This window comes from Protopterus annectens, chromosome 16.part0 (assembly GCF_019279795.1).
Source record: "Protopterus annectens isolate FY-2018-M chromosome 16.part0, PAN1.0, whole genome shotgun sequence".
NCBI classification, from domain to species: Eukaryota; Metazoa; Chordata; order Ceratodontiformes; family Protopteridae; genus Protopterus; species Protopterus annectens.
In genome coordinates, this window is record NC_056750.1 from 654,377,336 (window position 1) to 654,399,411 (window position 22,076).

A 22,076-nucleotide genomic window follows, 5' to 3' on the forward strand; every position below is an offset into this window, starting at 1 on the left:
GCAGAGGGGAAGGCTATTTCAAAACAAACCATTTCTAAATGGATAAGCCATTGCATTTATTTTTGCTATAAGCATCATGGAAAACCTATCCCCCAGGGGACCAGATCTCACTCCACCAGGGCTGCATCTACTTCTGCAGCCTTTCTCAGAGGTGTTCCCACCAGGGACATCCTAAAAGCTGCTACCTGGAGCTCTGTACATACTTTCACCAAGCATTATCATTTACCAATTTTCTCTAAATCCAGAGCTGGCTTTGCCACTGCTGTCTTGCAGGGCCTTATAGCTGGCCCTACTGCTGTATAAACTCCTTCTCCCAACCATAGCTTTGGGAATCTACCCAAATGTAATGATTGCAACAGTGAAACACGAAGAACATAGTACAGTTGTGTACACTTACCATAAATGTAGACGTTCGAGTGTATTCACTGTTGCAGTCCTGGTTACCCTCCCTCCAGCCCCCTAACTTTTTCTGTCTGTACCTCTACTTTCTTTTACTATGCTTAAAAGCCTTTTTGGTGTGTTTGCTTTTTGTTGGAGTTATAACTTTTGTGTTTTTATGTTTATTTGCTCCCCATTAGGGTGGCACCCAACATCTGGGGCAAGAAAAACCGATGTAATGGCGTTGTTTTGCATGTTTTATACCCCTGATGACCTGATGTCATGGAAGAAGGGACAGCAACCGATGCAGGGCCCAAGACTTTGTTAATCAGGCCGACTGAGGGCAACCTGCCAGCAGATTACCCAAATGTAATGACTGCAACAGTGAATACACTCGAACATCTACATTTATGTTAAGTGTACACAACTGTACTTTTTTAGTTTTCTCCACACTGGCCCATAGTTACCCTGGAGTAAGTTTAATGTGGCTGTGTAGTTGTCTGTGTCAAATGTTTTTCATGTTTTGTCAAAAGTTTCAGTCTTTCAACAACAAAAATGTTCTAGTGATACCAGAAAAAGACCAGGTTATGTCTTGAAAATTGGAAATAAAAGTGTACCATATGATTTGCAATTAGTGTCAAAAGAATACAACACTGCTTTTTGTGGTTTGGCTTAGGTTGCAACTTTGAGGGCTGTGAGAATTTATTGATCATGTGTGAAAGGCTTAGTTAATTTTTATTTCTTGGAGAAGCAACTTGAGACATAGGAGAAGAACTCTTAAGAAGAAATGCTTGTTCAGTCTGAAAGAACCAGGCTAGATAGAGAAAAACAGTAATTCAAAAGAGGGTAAAATCTGTTTAGAAAAGTAAGGAGTCCACCATGTCAGACTCTGGTAATCAGCATTGTTCTATATGTATCCTTGACAACTGCTGAAGACCATAATTTGAAGTCTGCCCAAAAAGGACCAAAAGTAGTCCACCAACATTCCTGCTACAAATATTTATTTATTTACATTTGTTGACTGGTAGAGTCCGACTGGACACAGGTCTGTTTTCAGCGGAGGCCCGGTGAGAAAAGTTCCACAATAATTAAGTATTACTTTTTATTTTTTTTTATTTTTTTATTTATTTATCATTTGTTGACCGGGAAAGTCCGACTAGGTTCCACAGAGCCTGTTTTCAGCGGAGGCCCGGGGAGAAATGCTCCAGATATTACTTATTACTATATATAGATATATTACTTGCATTATATAGTTAAAAAACATAGCGTTTAAATATAGACATTAGTCCAGCTAAAGAAGCAAGACAAGAATAAACTATAGATGTAAAACAGCTGTAGTACAATTTTAAAATATGGTGACATATACTAAACATAGTTACAAATGTAGTTGAGATTCATCAGTGAACAATTGATACAATCTGTTTTTGAGGTACATAACAGCTATTGGCAGTTGTTGCTTAAGTTAGTATTATGTGGTAGGTAGCTGGGAACATGAGTAGCCAAGCTTGCTAAGAGTAGGTTGTTGATAGGGGGCCGAGAGCGGTAGTGGGTGTGTGCAGTGGATGCTATGGGGGGGGGTTACAAGGGCATAACTGGCAAGTTTTTAAGTGTGATTTTAGTAAGGATTTGAACTGGGTGGAAGAAGTTACAGAGGTAATTGAGGAAGGGAGGGAGTTCCAGAGTTTGGCTATAGTGCAGGAGAATAATGCATGTTCATCGTGTTTCACTGTTGCAGTCATTACTCTTGGGTTATCCTGCTGGCAGGCTACCCTCAGTCGGCCAGAATTCCAAAGTCTAGGTCTGGCGTTGGTTGCTGTCGCCTCTTCCCTGATGTCATTGCGCCAGGGGTATAAAAGATGCAGCCGATGCTATTTTCTTCAGTCTTTCTTGCCGTGCGGTGCCCGAAGCAAAAGCAGTTCGCAAGTGCCGGTCGGTCGACTCCTGAGCGATGTCAGAAAACGTTAACAATTGTATTTCTTATGGGAAGCAAATACCTCATAAGGATTTTCACTCTTACTGTATTCCTTGCCTAAGCCCTGATCACAATGTTGCTAGCTGTCGGTTTTGTGTTAGATTTAACCAATGCAGTATCAAGCGTCTGTTCGAGTTTGCATTTCATTACTTTGGCCAAAGATTTAATTATATAACGCCGTCAGACCAGCCAACAACCGGAGTTTACAAAAAATGCAAGGACAAGGAAAAGGATAGGCATCCAAGGTCCAAAACCGACGATAAAGCCTCTGCTAGGCCAGTTGCCAGTTGGCCGGTTCTCAGTGAGGAGCTTTCGCAGCCCCTGGCACCCGCTACCTCAGACCACAGACCGCTTCCGACTCCCACGTGGAGCCGACTAGGCCTCTGGAAACTCAAGGTATTGGACACTTTGAAATCATTCCCTCAGATGGGTCCAGAGCCGCTGAGCAGGCATCAGCTTCTGAGGGTGTCTTCAGACCTACACAACTATATATTAAGCCATCTTCAGCTTCAAAGACTAAAGGAGCTCTGAAGACAAAGAAACAAGTACAGCATTCTCCGTCTCAGACTTCCATGCCTAAAAAACAGATGCTCATAATGGTCAAAGACCTAATTAGTTTGATCAGGGGCTCCCATCGCCCTCCTGATAAGAGGCCTAGGCAAGAGACAGAGTATGATTCTTCTGATCAGGTTTCCATTTCCTCTGATTCCTCTTCTGAACAGAATTACTCCATGCTTCCCTATGAAGATTCTGATGCTGAAGAATCCATTCCTTCAGCCTCTCCTCCTGAGGATTATTCTTTTGGGGGAACCCTGCATACCGTGAGGGGAGCATTTCCACTGGGAGAGCCAAGATTATTCTGAATCTAAGAAAAGGCTCAGAGACTTTCTGCTACTTCCTCAGCACAGACCCCTTGCTATTCCACCTGTTCTGGACATTGTAGATGATGTATTTTCAGAGTCCAGCCTGTCCCCTGACTCTCTACCCCCTGCACCTGCTAAGCCAGACAGATACTACAGGGTCCTGGATTTGCATAAGTTCCTATATAAAAGCCCCGCAGCTGACCCAGAAACTATATCTCTGGGTCCCAAAGGGGTTAAATCTTCCACTGCAAAAAACCCTGTCCCCTCTGATAGGGATTCCAGGGCTCTAGACAGATGGGAGGGGGGGGAGTCTACACTTCTGCTACCCTGGCTGTAAGGGCTTTAAATTGTCAGTTTCATATGCTTAAATATCAGCAATATTTAATGTCACTGCTTAAACATAAAATGTTGACAAATACTGAATGTTCAGAGAACAAGGAATTGCAGGATTTATTGCATGCAGCTGAACATGTTATGATTCACTGGAGGCCTCTTGCAGGGCCGCTGTTACAGGATCTGTTATTAGGAGGCATGCTTGGTTAAAGGAACATAATCTGCCTGATCACGTTAAAGCAAAATTATTAGATGCACCATTACAGCATGATACTTTGTTTGGTACTAAAGCAGAAGAGGTGTTGAAAAAAATGGAGGATAAAGCAAAATCCATGCAGACAGTCAAGGATTTCTTACAGGTACAGCCACCCAGGTTTAGCAGGAACTGGCCCTCTAAAAATTGGTCCTTTCCAGTGTCAGACGGACCACAAAGAGGCAGCTACAGGCATCCCAGAGGCAGATCTCAGCCCCAAGGCTCATACAGGCCTAAACGATGGGGTGCTCCTACCTCCAAAAGCAGAGAAGACAAATCACAAACTTACAGGAAACAGTCCCAATGACTGTCCTCTACCAGATCCAAGCACTTTTCATTTGGCAGCCCCCTTAGGAGGAAAACTAGCACTTTTTTCATCAAATTGGCAAATGATTACCCAAGACAAATGGGTCCTGAACATAGTGTCCCAAGGCTACAGGTTCCATTTTCACACCCTACCAAGGTCAAAAGATATGCCAGACCTGCCACACAATCAATGGGCAGAGGCACAAAAACAAATTACTGCCCTCATGGACATGAGGGCCATTCAGCAAGTACCACAACAAGAGCAGGGGCAAGGATTTTACTCCAGACACTTTCTAGTAAACAGAAAGGACAAAACCTGGAGACCAATACTGGACCTGTCTATACTAAATACGTTTCTGGAAGTTCCAAAATTCAAGATATTGACTCTACAGCAGCTACTGCCCATGCTGGGCAAGACGGCTTGGCTCATGACCTAAAAGAGGCATACCTGCATGCCCCAATCAAACAATCTTACAGAAGATACCTCAGATTCATACCTGGCTCAATGCATTACCAATTTTCTGCACTGCTCTTTGGCTTATCTACTGCGCCCAGGGTCTTCACAAAATGCCTGGCACCAGTAATTGCGTTTTGCAGACAAAAAGGAATTCAAATATATCTATACTTGGACGACTGCCTAGTTCAAGCAGAGAACAAAGACATTCTTCTGAAGCATCTGGCGTTTGTAAAAAGATTACTAATTGGCCTAGGGTACACAGTAAACGAAAAGAAATCAAAACTAGTGCCCTCTCAAGAGATAATATTCCTGGGTGCAAGCTTAAATACAACTGCCCAGATGGCTTATCTCACGCCAGACAAACAAAAGCAACCGACTATTTACTTCAAGAAATTGGCAGCAAAAACCCACTTCTCTGCAAGGAAAATCCTGCAGGCCTTGGGTTTCATGGCATCTTGCATTCTACTAATTCCATATGCCAGACTGCATATGAGGAAACTACAGTGGTATCTAAAAAGTGTTTGGGCTCAGCATTGCCACAGCCTGGAAACAGTAATTGCACTCATTCCCTGCCTGCAACAGGAGTTTTGATGGTGGGCAGAAGCCTGTCACCACAACAAGGGTCTGCCATTCAGATTACCCACAGCCAAACAGACACTGACAACGGATGCATCAGATTATGCCTGGGGGGGCCCATATGGCAGGAAAATGTATTCAGGGCACATGGCCTGCAAACCAGATGCATCTTCACATCAATCAAAAAGAGATGCTAGCTGTTCAAAATGCCCTGACAGCTTTCAAGGACCTGCTTCATCCAGGACAGTTACTGATAAAGACAGACAACACTACGGTCATGTGGTACATAAACAAGCAGGGAGGTACACATTACTACCCCCTCTGCAGACAAGCAATGACCTTATGGGACACAGCATTGGCTTTTCAAGTTCACCTGCAAGCACAATTCCTGCCAGGAAAAACAAATACTCTGGCAGACGAACTAAGCAGAAACCTCATGGATCCCCACGAATGGAAACTGGATTCACAAGTCTTCAGCATGATAATAAGGAAATGGGGATGCCCAGACATAGATCTATTCGCCTCCCCTCACAACTGCCAGTTGCAGAGATTTTGCCCAAGGATTTATCACAAGCAAGTATGGAAAGTGGACTCCCTATCGTTCAGCTGGAAAAATCTAAAGGTATATGCTTTTCCCTCACTGCCTCTCCTTCCCAGGGTACTCCTAAATGTCAGACAAGAGAAGCCAAAAATGATACGGATTGCACCAGACTGGCCACACAAGCACTGGTACCCAATCCTAAAGAAATTGTCTCAAGGTCCAGCATGGATATTGCCTCAAACTTCTCACTTACTGACCCAACAAATCAATCAGATCCTGCACAGCCAACTCAGGACCTTAAATCTGGCAGCATGGCGGATAATGTAGCCATTCAGAACACTCCTCTTTCGAAAGCTGTTATGGATGTTATCTTATAGGTTCATAGGTTCATAGGTTCATACTAGGCTATCTGCCCGAGGGCATTTACAAGCCTAGCCCATAGTTTTGTGGCTTACGCCACCCCTTTAGTATGGGGAACTATACCCATTATTTTGCTGTGCCTCTGTTGAGCAGTGACACTGAGGTAATCCCTGGGGTATATCTGCGATCTCCCATCCATTGGTCAAGATTTCTCTTGAACAAGGCCAGCGAGGTGCTCTGCCTCACATATACCGGGATTTTATTCCACAGCATAGGGAGTCTTTGGGTGATGAATCTATCCCTCCAGCATGTCCTATTAATAGCCGTGTCGAGGTTTAAGTCTCCGCCCTTGTGACTCTGGCGGATCTAGATTTTTGAGGTGAAGCATATTCATCAAATCTGGGTTTGACATGGCCTTGTATGTTAGGCAAAGGTCACCTCTGAGCAAGCGGTAGCGACTGAATAGAGCTGGAGTTCTTTCAGTCGGGCAGCATAGGACAGATGTTTGAGACCCTTTATCCTTTTGGTGAGGAACTTTTGTGGCCTCTCCAGCTGCTGCAAGTGTCGGGTCAGATACATTCCGAATGGGGCATTGTACTCAATCATTGGTCTGATGAGTGATGAGTATAGGAGACTATGACCTCCCTTGATCTAGATGAGAATCCCTTCATGATAAGGTGGGCAATGTAGAAGGTCTTCCTAACTACTTTAGCTACATGGGTGTCGAATGACAGACTACTATCAACCTGGGTCCCCAGGTCCCTGATAACTTCTTCTGTGCTCAGTGGATTGCCACCTATTTGGTAGCTAGGGTTAACCTTGTTTTTCGAAGGGTATGACTATGCATTTTTGGCATTTAACTTTAGGCCATGGCTCTGGCACCAGTTATCCGTTTCTGTGAGACCCTTCTGAAGGATATCTGTGTCAGATGTGTTTTCTACTATGGCACCCAGTTTGCAGTCATCTGCAAACTTTGTCAGCCATAACCCTCCTGTGTTTGCTTGTACTTGGAAAAGTAGATGCCAAACAAGAGTGGGCCCAGGACTGAGCCCTGTGGTACACCACTTGTGACAGGCTTTGAGTCTGACATGGCACCAGCAACTCTGACCCTGTGGGTTCTGTCACTCAGCCAGTTTGCAACCCATCTTGTGATGTATGGGTTAACATTTAAGCTGATGAGTTTTTCAATGATACCCGAGTGGGGTATTGTATCAAGGCCTTCGCCAGATCGAGGTAGGCTGTATGGACTGCCTTTCCTCATCAATGGCTTTGGTGACTGTTTGAAAAAGTCAACCAAGTTTAGAAGGCATGATCTGCCTTTGACAAAGCCAAACTGGGATGGATCCAAAGTCTGCAAATTCCCTATGTCTTTATTTATGAGGTCCATTATGATCCTCTCCATGGCTTTGCAGATAAGGCTTGTCAAGCTAATGGGCGGTAATTTCCAGGGTTGGTGGAGGCACCGCCTTTGTGAAGTGGGACCACAGTTGCAGTGCGCCACTCCTGGAGTGCGTATCCAGAGGTAAGACTATGATGAAACAGCTGTCCTAGCTGTGCTGTTAATTCCTCGTTGAGTTAAGTGGAGCACACAGCCGGGGACACCATCAGGTCCCATGGATGCTGTGTTTTTGCTTTGGAGAGAGCAGTTCTCACTTGGGCGTTGGAGATGTTTGGGGGCTGCAATCGCTTGGTATAGATATCTCTCCTTTTGGGGGAGGGAGTTTGCACTGAACCTGTCAGCCAGTATGTTGGCAATGTCTGTAGGATCAGTAATCTTCACATCATTTTGAACTAGTTCTGAGCATATCTGGGAGTTTCCTCCCAGGTTTCTAACATAGCTAAAGAAGGCCTTATGATTGTCTTTTGAGTCTTTAGCTATTTTTCTCTCAAAATTTGCTTTGGATGATTTTATGAGAGCTCTTAGTTTTTACTTATAGTGATCAAGGGTGTCTTACCTTTTAAGGATTTTGCTCTATCTTGTAGTAGCTTCCTCCTTTTGTTGTAGAGTTTGTTTATGGCTGGGGTCCACCAGACTGGACGCTTGCCTTTGGTACAAAGAGTCTTTGTTTTGCTTGGGATTGCCTTATCCATGCAGTCCTGCAGGTGCTGGTAGAAGGCATTTGTAAGTGATTCAGCGGCTTGAGTACTGTTTTCTGCGGCTCGGGGCCTTAAAGGAGACCACACTAGTCTTTAGAAGTGTGAAGTCGGCTTCGAGAAGTTCTTTACTGTGGTCTTTTTATTTCAGGTGGGGTGGGATGAGGACCTCCAGCGAGATTAGTTGTGATCTGATCTCACCAGTGAGGGGTATACTTCCGGTGTTGAACATTGTGCTCCCATGTTCGTGATGATGAGATCAAGTATGTTTTCTCCTCTTGTGGGGATGGTGACTAGTTGTTCCATGGCGTTTGAGTTTATGAATTCCAGGAACTTTTGGGCTAGGGTGTTTGGGCTTGAGTAGTGTTCCCAGTCTATATTTGGGTAATTGAAGTCACCTAGTATGATGGTGTTTGGTGATACATTTATCCCCTCTAGTGTTTTCAGGAAGGCCATGTGAGGTTCCTGAGTTTGTGAGGGTGGCCTGTAACATGCTACAATTTGTAGAGCAGTCTTGCCTATGGTTAATTGCACCTGGATGGTCTCCGATGCATCGTGCGTTGCCACCAGTCTTGAGGTGTGGGTGTCTTTGATGAATATGGATACCCCACCTCCTTTCTTGGTATTGTCCGGATTTTGGGGCGGAACGCATGATAAGAGGTAAAACCTGATAGTGCTGGGGTGCTCTCAGGAGCCTTGAACCAGGTTTCTGTCACTGCACAGACATCGATGTTCTCCATACTGAGAAGGGCCTCGAGTGCGTGCATTTTGAGATTTAGACTTCTGGCATTGAGCAGCATTACCCTTAGTTTTTTCCTTTTTTGTGTTCTAGGGTGGTAGGTTTAGAATTTGAGCCTTGCCTAAAAAGGCACTATGGGGGTGGCAAGAGCCTTTGCCAACATCCGAATCCCAGGGTGACAGGTGCAAGCCATCCCTTGAAGCAGCGTGGCTTGTCCAGCATGTCATCCCAGGCAGACAGACATTGGATCCCCTTTGAATGACACCAGAGTTTAAGCCAATTGTTAAAGCTGATCATCTTATCTCTGTATTGTGGCATCATTCTTGGTGAAGGTAGGATACTGCTCAAGGTCAGGGTCATACCTGCCTGGGCTACATAATCAGAGAGCTCCTCAATGTCTCTTTTCATGTAGTCCAAGGAGGTACGTCTCAGGTCGTTTACACCAGCGTGGACAATGACTGAGTCGTATTTGTACCTGCTGTTGAGAGACCTGAGTGCTTGCGTTATGTGGCGGATTCTAGCCAGGAAGCCCAGTACCAGTAAATCTTATGCAGAAAAATGGAAGAGATTCTGTACTTGGAACCAGGAACAAGGCAGTGACACTTGTGTACCAAATATCCCTTGGATTTTACAATACCTAACTGAGATGCTAAACAAAGGCCTTTCTTTCTCATCAGTTAAGATTCATGCCTCTGCCATTTCAGCCCATTACAATACGGAACCACCTATCTTTTCTCATCCCTTAAGGCAGTACCTCAGAGGGTCCAAAAACATTAGACCTCCAAGGAGAGCACCAATTCCGGCCTGGGACCTCAGTTATGTTTTGGAAAAACTCACACTGCCTCCTTTCGAGCCAGCATCAACAGCAGATATTAAATTCTTATCCTGGAAAACAGCTCTGCTCCTAGCAATAACCTCTGCAAGGCGAGTCTCGGAGTTTACAACCACTCATGGCTGTGGAACCTTTCATCCAGACAGGGTTTCTCTGAGGACAAACCCTACATTTATGCCTAAGGTGGTGTCCAGTGTGGCCCTTAACCAAACCATTCATTTGCCTACCTTTTATCCTAACCCACAGAACAAGGGTGAGAAAATTCTGCGTTCTTTGGGCATACACAGGCAGTTACGCTTCTACTTGGACAGAACTAAAACTTTCAGAAAGACTGAGCAACTTTTAGTGTCATATGCTGCAGGATCACAAGGAAAGGCCATCTCAAAACAGACTATTTCTAAATGGATAGGCAATTGCATCCGTTTCTGCTATTTTCAACATGGCAGATCAGTGCCTAAGGGCATTAGGCCTCATTCCACCAGAGCAGCAGCCACTTCAGCAGCCTTCCTCAGAGGAGTACCAACCAAAGATATCTTAGAGGCTGCAACTTGGAGTTCAGTGCACACCTTCACAAAGCACTACCACTTACCTCTTTACTCTAAGTCCAGAGCAGGCTTTGCCACTGCAGTTCTGCAGGGCCTCATAGCCTCTCCTAACCCTGTTTAGCCCAGCCGTCCTTCCTCAGCTTTGGGATTCAACCCAAGAGTAATGACTGCAACAGTGAAACACGATGAACATAGTACAGTTGTGTACATACCATAAATGTAGATGTTCGAGTGTATTCACTGTTGCTGTCCAGGTTACCCGCCCACCATCCCCCTTTTCTTTGCTGGGACTTATCTGCACTTCTCCATCCTATACAACCTTTTTGGTGTATTTGCTTGTAGATGAAGGAAGTGTTATTTTTGTGCATGCATTTTTATTGGAATATTTTTCAGCCTACCAATTTGGGGGCACCTGACATCTGGGGCAAGAAAAACTGAAGAAAATGGTCTTGGCTGCATCTTTTATATCCCTGGCGCACTGACGTCAGGGAAGAGGCGAGAGCAACTGACACCGGACCTAGACTTTGGAATTCTGGCCGACTGAGGGTAGCCTGCCAGCAGGATAACCCAAGAGTAATGACTGCAACAGTGAATACACTCTAACATCTACATTTATGGTAGGTACACAACTGTACTTTCTCCAGCAGAGTTAATGGCTCTTGTGACCTGTAGGAGGTTTTTGTGGCTGGATGTTAGTGGTCTCGGGGTTATGTAGAGTTGGAGTAGATTCTGGAGGGATGGGACTTTTAGTGGTTGGTTTATTAGTTTGTGGGCGAGTGTGAGTTGATACCATTGAAGGAGGTGGGGGAGCTCTAGCCAGCCCAGTTCTGCTATTGAGAGACAGTGGTAAGTACGGTAGGAAGCCCCTGTGGCAAATTTGGCGATTTTGTTGTACAGGTTTCTAGTTTATTTAGGTCACATTGTCCAAGGTTATGGTCTGGATCATCTTCATCTCCTTACAGGACTTTGTCAGCAACTGCCAGTTGTCTCAGCATTGACGTTAACATTTCCAGACTTCAGCCCTCCCCATACCCATAATCATCTGCAGACCTCTGCCGATCCATATCTTATGTACTGATCAGCCCCTTTTTTGGTGACCCTTAATGACCACAAACTTCACTGAGCTGTGGCAGTGTTTTGCTTGTATAACATTTGGGTACATTTTGCTTGCAGCTTTTATTGGATTGTTGCTTCATTTGTGAAGAATTTTGTAGACTTTGTTGAGATTTTGCCATAATTTAGATTTTGGTGGAACTAAGTTCTTCTCCTCTACTATGTGTTGAAGCCGACTTGTTCTGCCACTTGTGGGGTGTATTGAGTGCTTGTTAGCCCTTATAGGACTTGACATAGATTTAATCTTTTGATCGTGTTACTGGACTGATTTACTGATATAAAGACGGCTGTTTTTTTCTAAAAATGCATCCCCTGTGGGCACAAAGTTAACTCAAAGGGCCACTTTGCAAAATGTGTTTTCTGTTTAGGTCTCTCTCATCTTGATGAGGACTGCACAGTTTGTTCCAAGTTTGACAAACATGCTATTATTGATAAAAGAGCAAATACATTTTGAAAGTGTGTTTTTTTTTTTTTAAGCTCACAGAATTTTCTGAAAGAAAAAAACAAAATTTAATCTCTAATAAGTAGAGTGAGAGGGCTGGGGAGTATAACTTTAAACCTTCCAAATGCAAACATCATACCTGGGAATTTTCTTCTACCCTCCCCCCTCTGAGAATCTGCTTAGGAAGGAAGGGGAATCTTTAGTGTATAAGACTTTCTAAGATTTCAGTGCAATTTGTTGAGGACTACTTTCCGTTGGGCCCGAGGTCAGGTGTTTAACACCACAAAAGAATTTCTTCTTTGACTGATGTGAATCTCACAGCCTTACCACCTTCTAGTCCCCCTTCTGCTAGGTTACTGTCTTCTCTTTGATCCATTACTGATGACTATAAGGTGCCCAAGGTCATGCTACAGACCCATTCGGACATGGGACTTCTGTTTTTTGTCTCTAGTTCTTGGCTAGACCAGGAAGGAAGGCTTCCTAAATTGGCATCTGCCTTTTCATCAGCACCAGTCTTGGTACCAGTAAGGTCAAGGCCTAGTAACACCCTACAGGAAAATCCAGTTAAGAATAATAGTCCATGATGTTTCATGGATCAGCCAATCCCAAACTGTTAAAAACAGCATGCCCATTTTCTGTCCAATAGAGTATTTACTTCATTACTTCCTACTTGTTACCGTCCAGTAAGAGTATACATCTCCACATTAAGGTATCTTGCCAATAGGGTGCGAGCAAGTTCTTTAACTGGATTTTCCTGTCGGATTTTAAAAGGAGTTACTTGACAAAGATTCAGTATATTGATTGGAAGTTAGTATTTTAAATTAAGACACTCATTACACATTAATCAGGATCTGAAGAAGGCATTACGCCGAAAGTGCTTGTCCTGTCTTTGTGTTGTCAGTGGATTGTTTATAAAAGATTTTACTTTGTTTTATCGTCTGCCTGTGGTGATACGTTCCTTGTTTTTTTCTGAAGTCTTTTTGCTTTTCTGGGAGTGTTCTTTAGTGGTGTTTACCTGATTTTTTCAAGCTATTTGAGAATATACCATAATGTCATTTATTGGTTCAGTAAACCTCCCCAAAGAAGATGATACTGTTGTGGGTACGATTCATAACCATAGTAGTAGATCTTTGAGAATTGTTTACTGTAACAGTACAACTCTCTTCCCTCAATCACCTTGGAGGACAGTATACAAAGTTAGTCAGGGCTGATCTTTAACTTTGTACCTGGTCTTTGCTTGTGTTGTCAGTATTTGTTAGTTACAGTTTTATAAACATTTAGGTTTGTCATAGCAATATTTTCCTTATGGGGTTGTATGAATTAAAGAACTGATGAAATGGAATGAAAGTACTGGCATTATAAGGCTGCCTTATTCACCTGGTAAGGATCTATAGATCACGGGTACAGAATCAGCATAAGTCTATGCAATGAATAGGGACCAGTTTTTTAAAAATCTGACCAACCCAAAGATAAGCTAGACTGATAAAACCCTTTTGCAAACATTTCTGGTTATGGTGACTGCTATAAAACCCTTTTGCAACAATTTCTGGTTACACTGACCTCTCCTTGAAAATCTGGTGTTATGGTAAGTATCTTGGCCACAACTGTACTTTGTTACTCTGGCTCTGCACATTCAGTATGTGAAAAACTGAAACACAGACCACAGGTTGTAAGCACACCTTACTGCTTCAACAGTTGATGTCATGACAAGACATCAGGACAAGGCTCATATGCCTCTGAAAGGAGAAAATAAGTTTCAGAATTGTACTGTACGGGAGATTTCTAAAGGGAAAATACCACAAGTTACCCACTGCAGAAGGCTTTCTTGCAGATCAGCTGATGTGTAGAGTATGTATCTGTTATTTTAAAGCATGTAGTCCCCCAGTGTTTATCATGCAGTGATAGAGTGTTTGGGGATTTATTGTGTAATGAACAGGACTTTCTGCATAAGATATTATCCATTTTGGCCTACAGTCCAGAACCATACAAATGTACAAGAGTTTACAAGGGTAATAAGCTTACTTGTAGCCATAGTTAATGGCATAGTGGGATATAGCAGTGACTGCTACCTAGGTGAGATGAGTTTGATTAGAGGCTTGAATACTTGACAGTGCTGACAGGGAGACTGTAGGCATACCACTCCTTAGGAGGAAGGTGGGACATAGTAGGACATAACCACAGTCCCTTGGAGGAGGGGTGGCATTATATTGGGTATCCTGGGAAGCAGAATTTCATCTCACTAGTCCACTGCTTCGTGGTATCCCTCTTTTGCAAGTGCACAGGAGCATGCATTCACAGGGGAGGACATTTGTGAATCCCCTCATTGATGGGGGTAACTCATCCTCTCTGCCCAGGGGTGGGATTAAAGATTTGCAAAAAATGCTTTCATTGCTAAAATTCCATTGAGAGCACAGAATCCCAGAAGCCTGCCTTAATGGTGGCTCTTCTTGGATGACTGGCATCTTAGTACAACTGGGGCCTCCCTAGCTCTAAGGAACAAAGAAACTCACGTGCATTGGAGGGGCTTGATGTTTAGTGAGTGGAGGAGGAATAACTACCTATTAAAATAAAGTACAGATATGTGTAAGCATGAAAGAGTTCTAATGTATTAAAATTGTGCATTGGCAGAAATGTGTATAGGCATTTTAAAAAAGGCTACAAAGCTGTATATTTGGATAATACATTGACAGCATTTAGTTAGATTATTTCTGTAACATTGGTAATTTATCCCATTTATGAGCCATTCCTTAAACATTTTTAATGATTTTTTTTTTTTGCTTTATTAATAGACTCTTGATCAGCTGCCACTTACAAACCCAGAACATTTTGGAACACCTGTTATTGCAAAGAAACCAAGCAGGGGCAGAAGAACTAACAATGTGTAAGTAGTCATGTAAAGACTGCAATAGTTTGCTCAGTTATTTTGTATGACAAAATAATACATGCCGTTACAGTTGTTACAGCTGTATCTTAAATTACTGAACATTTTTTTTAATCGGGAAAGAGTGTCTTTACCCTGTTGGAGTTTATTGCACCATTTTAATTCTGCAAACATTTATGTATTTGGCTTTTATATGAACACTGTGTTGTGGAACTTGTTTGAAGGGTTTTGTTTGAAACAGTAGCACACAAACATTTCATTGTCATCATCAACCACTTTGTCCGATTTTCTACATGGGGTTGGGGTATCACATCAACTGCCACCATCTCTCATAATTCAGTGCCAGTCTCGTACCTTCTTCAACAATCATGCCGACTGTCACAGATCTTCTCTCACACAGTCCATTTACCTCTCTGGTGCACACCCTTATTTTCTCTTTGTCCCAAATCGTCTTCACCAGGCTGTCCTCTGATTTCCTTCACACGTGCCATAACCACCATAATCTGTTTTTTTTGCCCCTCTCTACAATTGGAGCTACTTGGGCTTCTGCTTTGATGTCCTGATTTCTTTGTCGATTCCATAATGTTCATCATACCACCCATCTCAGCCACTTCATCTCCATCACCTCTCCTTCCTCAGCTGCTCTCCCTTCACTGCCCAGGCTTCTGTATCATACAGTAATGCTGGTCACACCACTGTTTTGTACAGTTTACCTTTCAGCTCTTTTGGCATTCTTCTGTCAAACACTGCCCCTAAAACTCTGTGCTAGTGGGCTGCAGTCCCTCTGATTCTATTTTTGACTTTCTCATTCAGGCTTCCCTTCTCTTCAACTACCCTTCCTAGGTACTTGAAACTGTTAAGCTTTTTCACTATTTTCCCTTCTATCTCAATTCTTGGCTTCTTCAGATTACTCATTTATTGCCATTACAGCTGTCTTATATGTACTCACCTTCTTCTTGTGTGCTTTCAGATTTGCATACCATTACAGAAAACTTTGCTGAAGTTCTTGTTCAGAGTCTGCGTGTAATGCCACATTGTCTGCATACAGCAACGTTGTTAATCTGTCTCCCTCTTTGACCTTTTTACAGTAGTCGGTTGCCAGTATGAACAGCAGTGGGATCAGAGCTGAACCCCGATAACACCCACTCCTACTGGCAGCTTCTCTGTAAGTCCAAGCACTGTTCGTATTGCAGTACAGCTTTTTCTTTTAAACATGCAGTGGTGTATTACAGCTATACATTTGGATATAATGCTGTAAAAAGGGACACCTGGCTACAAGGAAGAGGTAGTTAATCTGTGTTACAAGTTAATTTTAGTGAAGTATTTTAAGCCATATGCTGTTTTGATTATGTTTTGACAAAGAACAGTGCATATTAAATAGCACTGCTATCCAACTAGGCATGAAGCTGTAATATATATACCATTCCAGTTTTCAAGACCTGCCATTGGTGGTGGGGTTAAAGCTGTGAAACACCAACAACATGCTGACAGGGATGGCTTGCAGTCCATTAGAAGACTACCAGCTTTTGTAAGAGTCTGCTGCCCTTGTACCTGCTTAATATTTCTTGCTAATGGCCAAAGAAATGCCTCTTACTAAAAAATTGAAGGGGGCATGTCAGGTCACCAAAGGTAATTTCTACGAACATAAAATGATTGAAGTAAATTTGCTTAAATTGCATTTGGTGGCAGTGCAGGTGGCCCTCTTTTTCAACTGTTGTGTGGTATCGGAATTGGTATGTAGACACTTGGGGTGTGTGTATCGTGTCCCCTCCAATAGAAAATAACTTTCCTCGGGATCTTTGTTGAAGGCACTTTTGGTGAACATTTTTTGATGTTTTTACGTTTGCTGAAACTAGCTTCTGTGAGTTAACATAAATCCAAAATTACAGACTCAGATGAAAAAGTTTCTTGTATCAAAGTTTACATGTTTAAGGAGTAAAAGTGGAGTAAAATGCTTATAGGGTTGAAGTACCCACATGCTTATAGTGCACGTGTAGCCCTACAGGGCACTGCTTGATAGAGTACTTGTATTCCCCCCCCCCCCCCCCAAGCAAACTATTGATTTTACACAGTTTTATACAGTCATTATATCATGTCCCTTGTTTGATATCAAATCTTGAAATCAGTTGAGTTATCAGATGCAAACTCTTCATAGACAATATTCATTAAAATGAACAGTTATACTGTATAGTGTTTTTCCCCACTCCCATCAGTTGTAGAACCCTGAGTATGGTTCTGTTCTGTATGTTTGGAGGCAGCAACCCCCAGGGCCATTGTTCCATTTTAATAAGAACACAAAACAGCATTTTGATGATTCTCAGATGTAATGAGTTTGACTGCTCTGTAAAAACCTTGATCAGTCTGGTTAATAGGGGCCAGCTGACCAGAAAATGGTGCTTGATAAATTTATTTGTTCTTAACTGCATTTTCTCTTTTTCAGAAGTAGTTATTTTTGAAAGACCATTATCCTCAAGAAAGTTGTTTGGCTTTTCCAGCAGCAAGAAAGCTTGAATAGACTTGAGCCATCTGTTTTTTTGTATTGAAAAAAAAAATGTTAAAATCCACCAAGTGTTACTACCATTCTTCAGGGTTTACCTTGGACGTTGTTCTGGTTAAGTGACTTTAACAGAAATGCATAATATAATGTTGAACGTCAAAGTAATCTTCAAGTAGCTAGTTAAATTTTGTAGAAGTTGTACAAGCAACCCCTTGTGTTTCACTGCAGGGACATTTGATGGTCTTCTCTACTCCAGGATGCACATCTTTTTGTTACAGTAAAATAGTGGTCTTACAGGAGAGTCATAGTAACAACTGTATGTATGTCTTTTGGCTTATCCCGGTTAGGGGTCGCCACAGCGGAACTCCAGTCCGCTAATGAGTGGCAGTTGATTTTTACAGTGGCGAGTTACCAACCCGATGCCCAAACTTCAGAGAAGGCACACCCATTCACGCATGCACCTACCTGCATGTCTTTAGACGTCATTTTACTAAATTGTAGTATTTTATTTATACCCACCTGATTTGCATCAAATTCTGTTAAGAAATTGTAGAAAACATTCCAAGGAGCAACATGTTATTTAGAGTTCTGTAAGTTTAAAAACTGAGAAGTTACTGGCTGGTAATAACACTATCCTTATGCCATGAAGGAAGAAGTTTGGTAAAAATAAAAGAAAATTGAACAGAAAAGAACAAAAGCTTTGCATGGGAAAAACCTGACAGCTGTTCAGAAAAAAAAAGTTAATATTACAACTTTGGTACATGAGATTGTGTCCAGTAATTGAGAGAAAAAAATTAAGTCATACACAATCAGAATTATTTCAAATAACTGGAGCACTGGAGATGTATATAATGTCAAATGACAAAGGGACAATACAATAATGTATAAGTAGCCATTCTGATGAGCTGATAAAACTGTAGAAATCCGATATTTAGATCAAGGAATGACTGGTTGAACAAGACTGGTCAAGAAGAAATGCTAGAGTTAGAAGACAAAACACACAGAGAAAACCTGAGATTTATTGCTATACCAGAGAAATGGAAAGAGTGAACTGTAGTAATTTTTATTAAAGTACAAATAAACCACACAGCAAGTTTTGTTAACTGAGATGGCATGTCATGCATATGCTCCAAATCTGGTTGTCAAAAGTAGCCACAGATTATATTGGTAAAAATGCAATCATGCAAATGAGTTCCAAGACAGCTGTAAATTGAGCAGCAAGTTGATTAGAACCCACCCCATGTGAAAAATGAAAGTGGTTTAAAAAAGACAGTAAAGGTTAACATTTTGGGTAAAATTTAGCTACTGGTTTGTCATTACACTGCCTGGATGTTAGCAAAGAAATTTGGAGACAGTAAGAGAAAGTCAACAAGAAAAAAAAAACTGATGAAAAGAGCCTTGGATCTATTCAGCAAAAAGCAGTTCAGGTTTCTACTTTGTTACAGGAGGTGGCTTTCCGTAATTTAGAGGAAAACATAAATCAAATTCACTCAGAAGAATTTAAATAAATGAGACTCTGGAGAAATGTATGAACTCAAATAGTAATAGGGAGGGCAGCACAGTGGATAATTTTCACCTCACAGCAAAAGGTTCCCTGTTTCGATTCTTGGCTGGGGGTGTCTTCTGTGCAGAGTCTGTATGTTCCCCTATGTTTGTGTGGGTTTCCTCTTGTTTTCTTCCACATTCCAAAGACATGCAGTAGGCGGATTGGTTACTGTAAATTGGCTGTAGGTATGAGGGTGCATGCAAGTGTGTTGTGTGGAAGAATTACTGTGGCAAGGATATCCACCCGGCAGTGTAAACATTGGCTGTAGATGATTGTAACTATTGAAGTGACTATTGAAGGGACAATACAATAATGTATAAGTAGCCATTCTGATGAGCTGATAAAACTGTAGAAATCCGATATTTAGATCAAGGAATGACTGGTTGAACAAGACTGGTCAAGAAGAAATGCTAGAGTTAGAAGACAAAACACACAGAGAAAACCTGAGATTTATTGCTATACCAGAGAAATGGAAAGAGTGAACTGTAGTAATTTTTATTAAAGTACAAATAAACCACACAGCAAGTTTTGTTAACTGAGATGGCATGTCATGCATATGCTCCAAATCTGGTTGTCAAAAGTAGCCACAGATTATATTGGTAAAAATGCAATCATGCAAATGAGTTCCAAGACAGCTGTAAATTGAGCAGCAAGTTGATTAGAACCCACCCCATGTGAAAAATGAAAGTGGTTTAAGAAAGACAGTAAAGGTTAACATTTTGGGTAAAATTTAGCTACTGGTTTGTCATTACACTGCCTGGATGTTAGCAAAGAAATTTGGAGACAGTAAGAGAAAGTCAACAAGAAAAAAAAAACTGATGAAAAGAGCCTTGGATCTATTCAGCAAAAAGCAGTTCAGGTTTCTACTTTGTTACAAGAGGTGGCTTTCCGTAATTTAGAGGAAAACATAAATCAAATTCACTCAGAAGAATTTAAATAAATGAGACTCTGGAGAAATGTATGAACTCAAATAGTAATAGGGAGGGCAGCACAGTGGATAATTTTCACCTCACAGCAAAAGGTTCCCTGTTTCGATTCTTGGCTGGGGGCGTCTTCTGTGCAGAGTCTGTATGTTCCCCTATGTTTGTGTGGGTTTCCTCTTGTTTTCTTCCACATTCCAAAGACATGCAGTAGGCGGATTGGTTACTGTAAATTGGCTGTAGGTATGAGGGTGCATGCAAGTGTGTTGTGTGGAAGAATTACTGTGGCAAGGATATCCACCCGGCAGTGTAAACATTGGCTGTAGATGATTGTAACTATTGAAGTGACAGACTGACCCCATGTAAAAAATGGGAAAAAGGGGATGTGGATGGATGGGTTGGAAAGAACAGAAGAAGCTTTAAATAGCTATTCAGATGAACTGATGAAACTCAAATGAAGGAAAGACTGGCTGAATGCAAGGCTTAGTAAGAACTTTTTCCAAAACAAAAAAAAAGTTGGAGCATACTGAGAAAATGTGAATCTGAAGTAGTTTACTTATTTTGGTCTTCAACCTGTGGGATACTGGATCCGAGCCAGCAATTTCACTAGCATCTGCTCCGAGCTCCTCCCCTTACCCATAATACACCTCCACTACCTTCCAACCCTCAGACCTCATTTACCACGGCTTGCTGAAGCATCGTGATCTCCTGAGCTCCGAGTAGTGACTGGGATTTTCTGCTTTTAAGCAGCTTTTTTCTCTGAAATATTAGTATAAGAGTTTTAGTGTAGGTTATCTCTTCTCCTCCCCTCGCTAGTGCGTTGTGAAATTTAACCTTTGTTGTAGTTTAGCATTAGTTTGTTAGTGTGCTTTGCTTCCCCTCCCCCCTCAGTGTGTTGTGTGTGACTTGAGTGCATGGTGAGTGGTTTGAGTGGGAAAACTGGTAATTTTTCTCTCCTTTTTTCCCTTCTCTTGTTTGAGTGGCTGGATAGAAGAATGGCTGATAAGCCTGTGTTCAAAAAGTGCACTGAGTGTGGCCATAAATTGTCTCCTGCAGATGGCCACACTCTGTGTAACATGTTTGGGCGTTGCCCATCTAAATACTGACTGCTCTATATATGTGGGTTTTAGCCCACACACTGTCAAGGACAGGAAGGCTAAGTTGGCCCTGAAAGGCCTTCTTCCCACTTCTGAGGCGGTTGCCTCGTCCTCGGTCGCAGTGGCTGCTGTGGCCGCCTCTCCTTCCTCTCTTGCCCTTGGTTCTCCTCCCTTTCAGGCTGGGACTCAACCTCCCATTTCAAACCCTGTGGAAGTGGAGCAGAAAAGGGGCAGAGAGGAGAGAGAGCCAAAATCTCACAGACCTGACAAACGTAAGCGGTCCCCGGACCTTCCTTCTCCCGCCAAAAGTCAGCCTAGGATCCGTGACTCCCCTCAGCTCCGATCTCTGAGATTTTCCCCAGAGCCGGAGGAGACACGATGTTAGTGTGACACTGCTGCAGTCATTCCACTTGACTTATCCTGCCGTCAGGCGGTTCCCCATTCGGCCTGAGTTCCAAAGTCTTAGTCCGGCGTCGGTTGCTGTTGCTTCTTCCCTGACGTCAGTGCACCAGGGGGATATAAGATGCAACTGACGCCATTTTCTTCAGTCTTTCTTGCCGCACGTTGCCCGAAGCGCCAGTGCCGGTCGGCCGACTCCTGAGATTTTCATTCTGAATCCAGAACCGAAGTCTTCTAAAAAGCTAAGTACCCCGTTGGGGAAACTTTTTCTTGCCCCAGACCGATGTCAGTAAAAGTTAATAATTGTATTTCTTGTGGGAAGCAAATACCTCATAAGGATTTCCACTCCTACTGTATCCCATGCCTAGGCCCAGACCATGAAGTCACTGGTTGTCGGTTTTGTACTAGGTTTAACAAGTGCACTATTAAATGTAGGTTTGATTTTGTCCGACATTATTTTGGCAGAAAATTTAATTACACCATGCCGTCAGAACTTCCGATGACCGGAATTCATAAAAAGCGCAAGGACAGGCATCCGAGGCCCAAGACTGACGACGCGACCTCTTCTAGTCCGGTCGCCGGTTCTCCGGTTTTCAGCGAGGCGCCTACGCAGCCCCTGATGACCGCTTCAATAGAACCACAGACTGCCTCCGACTCCCACATGGAGCTGGCAGGGCCTTTGGACGCTCTTGGTATTCAGATTACCGAACTTAATCCTACAGAGGGAACCGAAGTAGCTGAACAATCCACAACTTCAGAGGGTGTTTTCAGACCTACCCAGTTAACCATTAAACCCCCTGTTAAGTCTAAGCCTCCCTTAAAAGCAAAGAAACAGACACAGCAATCTCCAGGGCAGGCTTCTATGCCTAAGAAACAAATGCTAAAAATGGCCGAAGACCTAATCACCCTGATCAGAGGGTCCCAACCCCCTC

General features: G+C 42.7%; 1 protein-coding gene across 1 annotated transcript in view; it reads left to right on the top strand.

Annotated features, from left to right (window-relative positions):
* ARID4B (AT-rich interaction domain 4B) overlaps positions 1-22,076 on the top strand; it is a 2,517,944-nt gene that overhangs the window by 271,839 nt on the left and 2,224,029 nt on the right. The window contains exon 3 of the mRNA XM_044058160.1: positions 14,594-14,685. Within this exon, the coding sequence (XP_043914095.1) occupies positions 14,594-14,685 (92 nt within the window). The remainder of the gene's footprint in view (positions 1-14,593; positions 14,686-22,076) is intronic.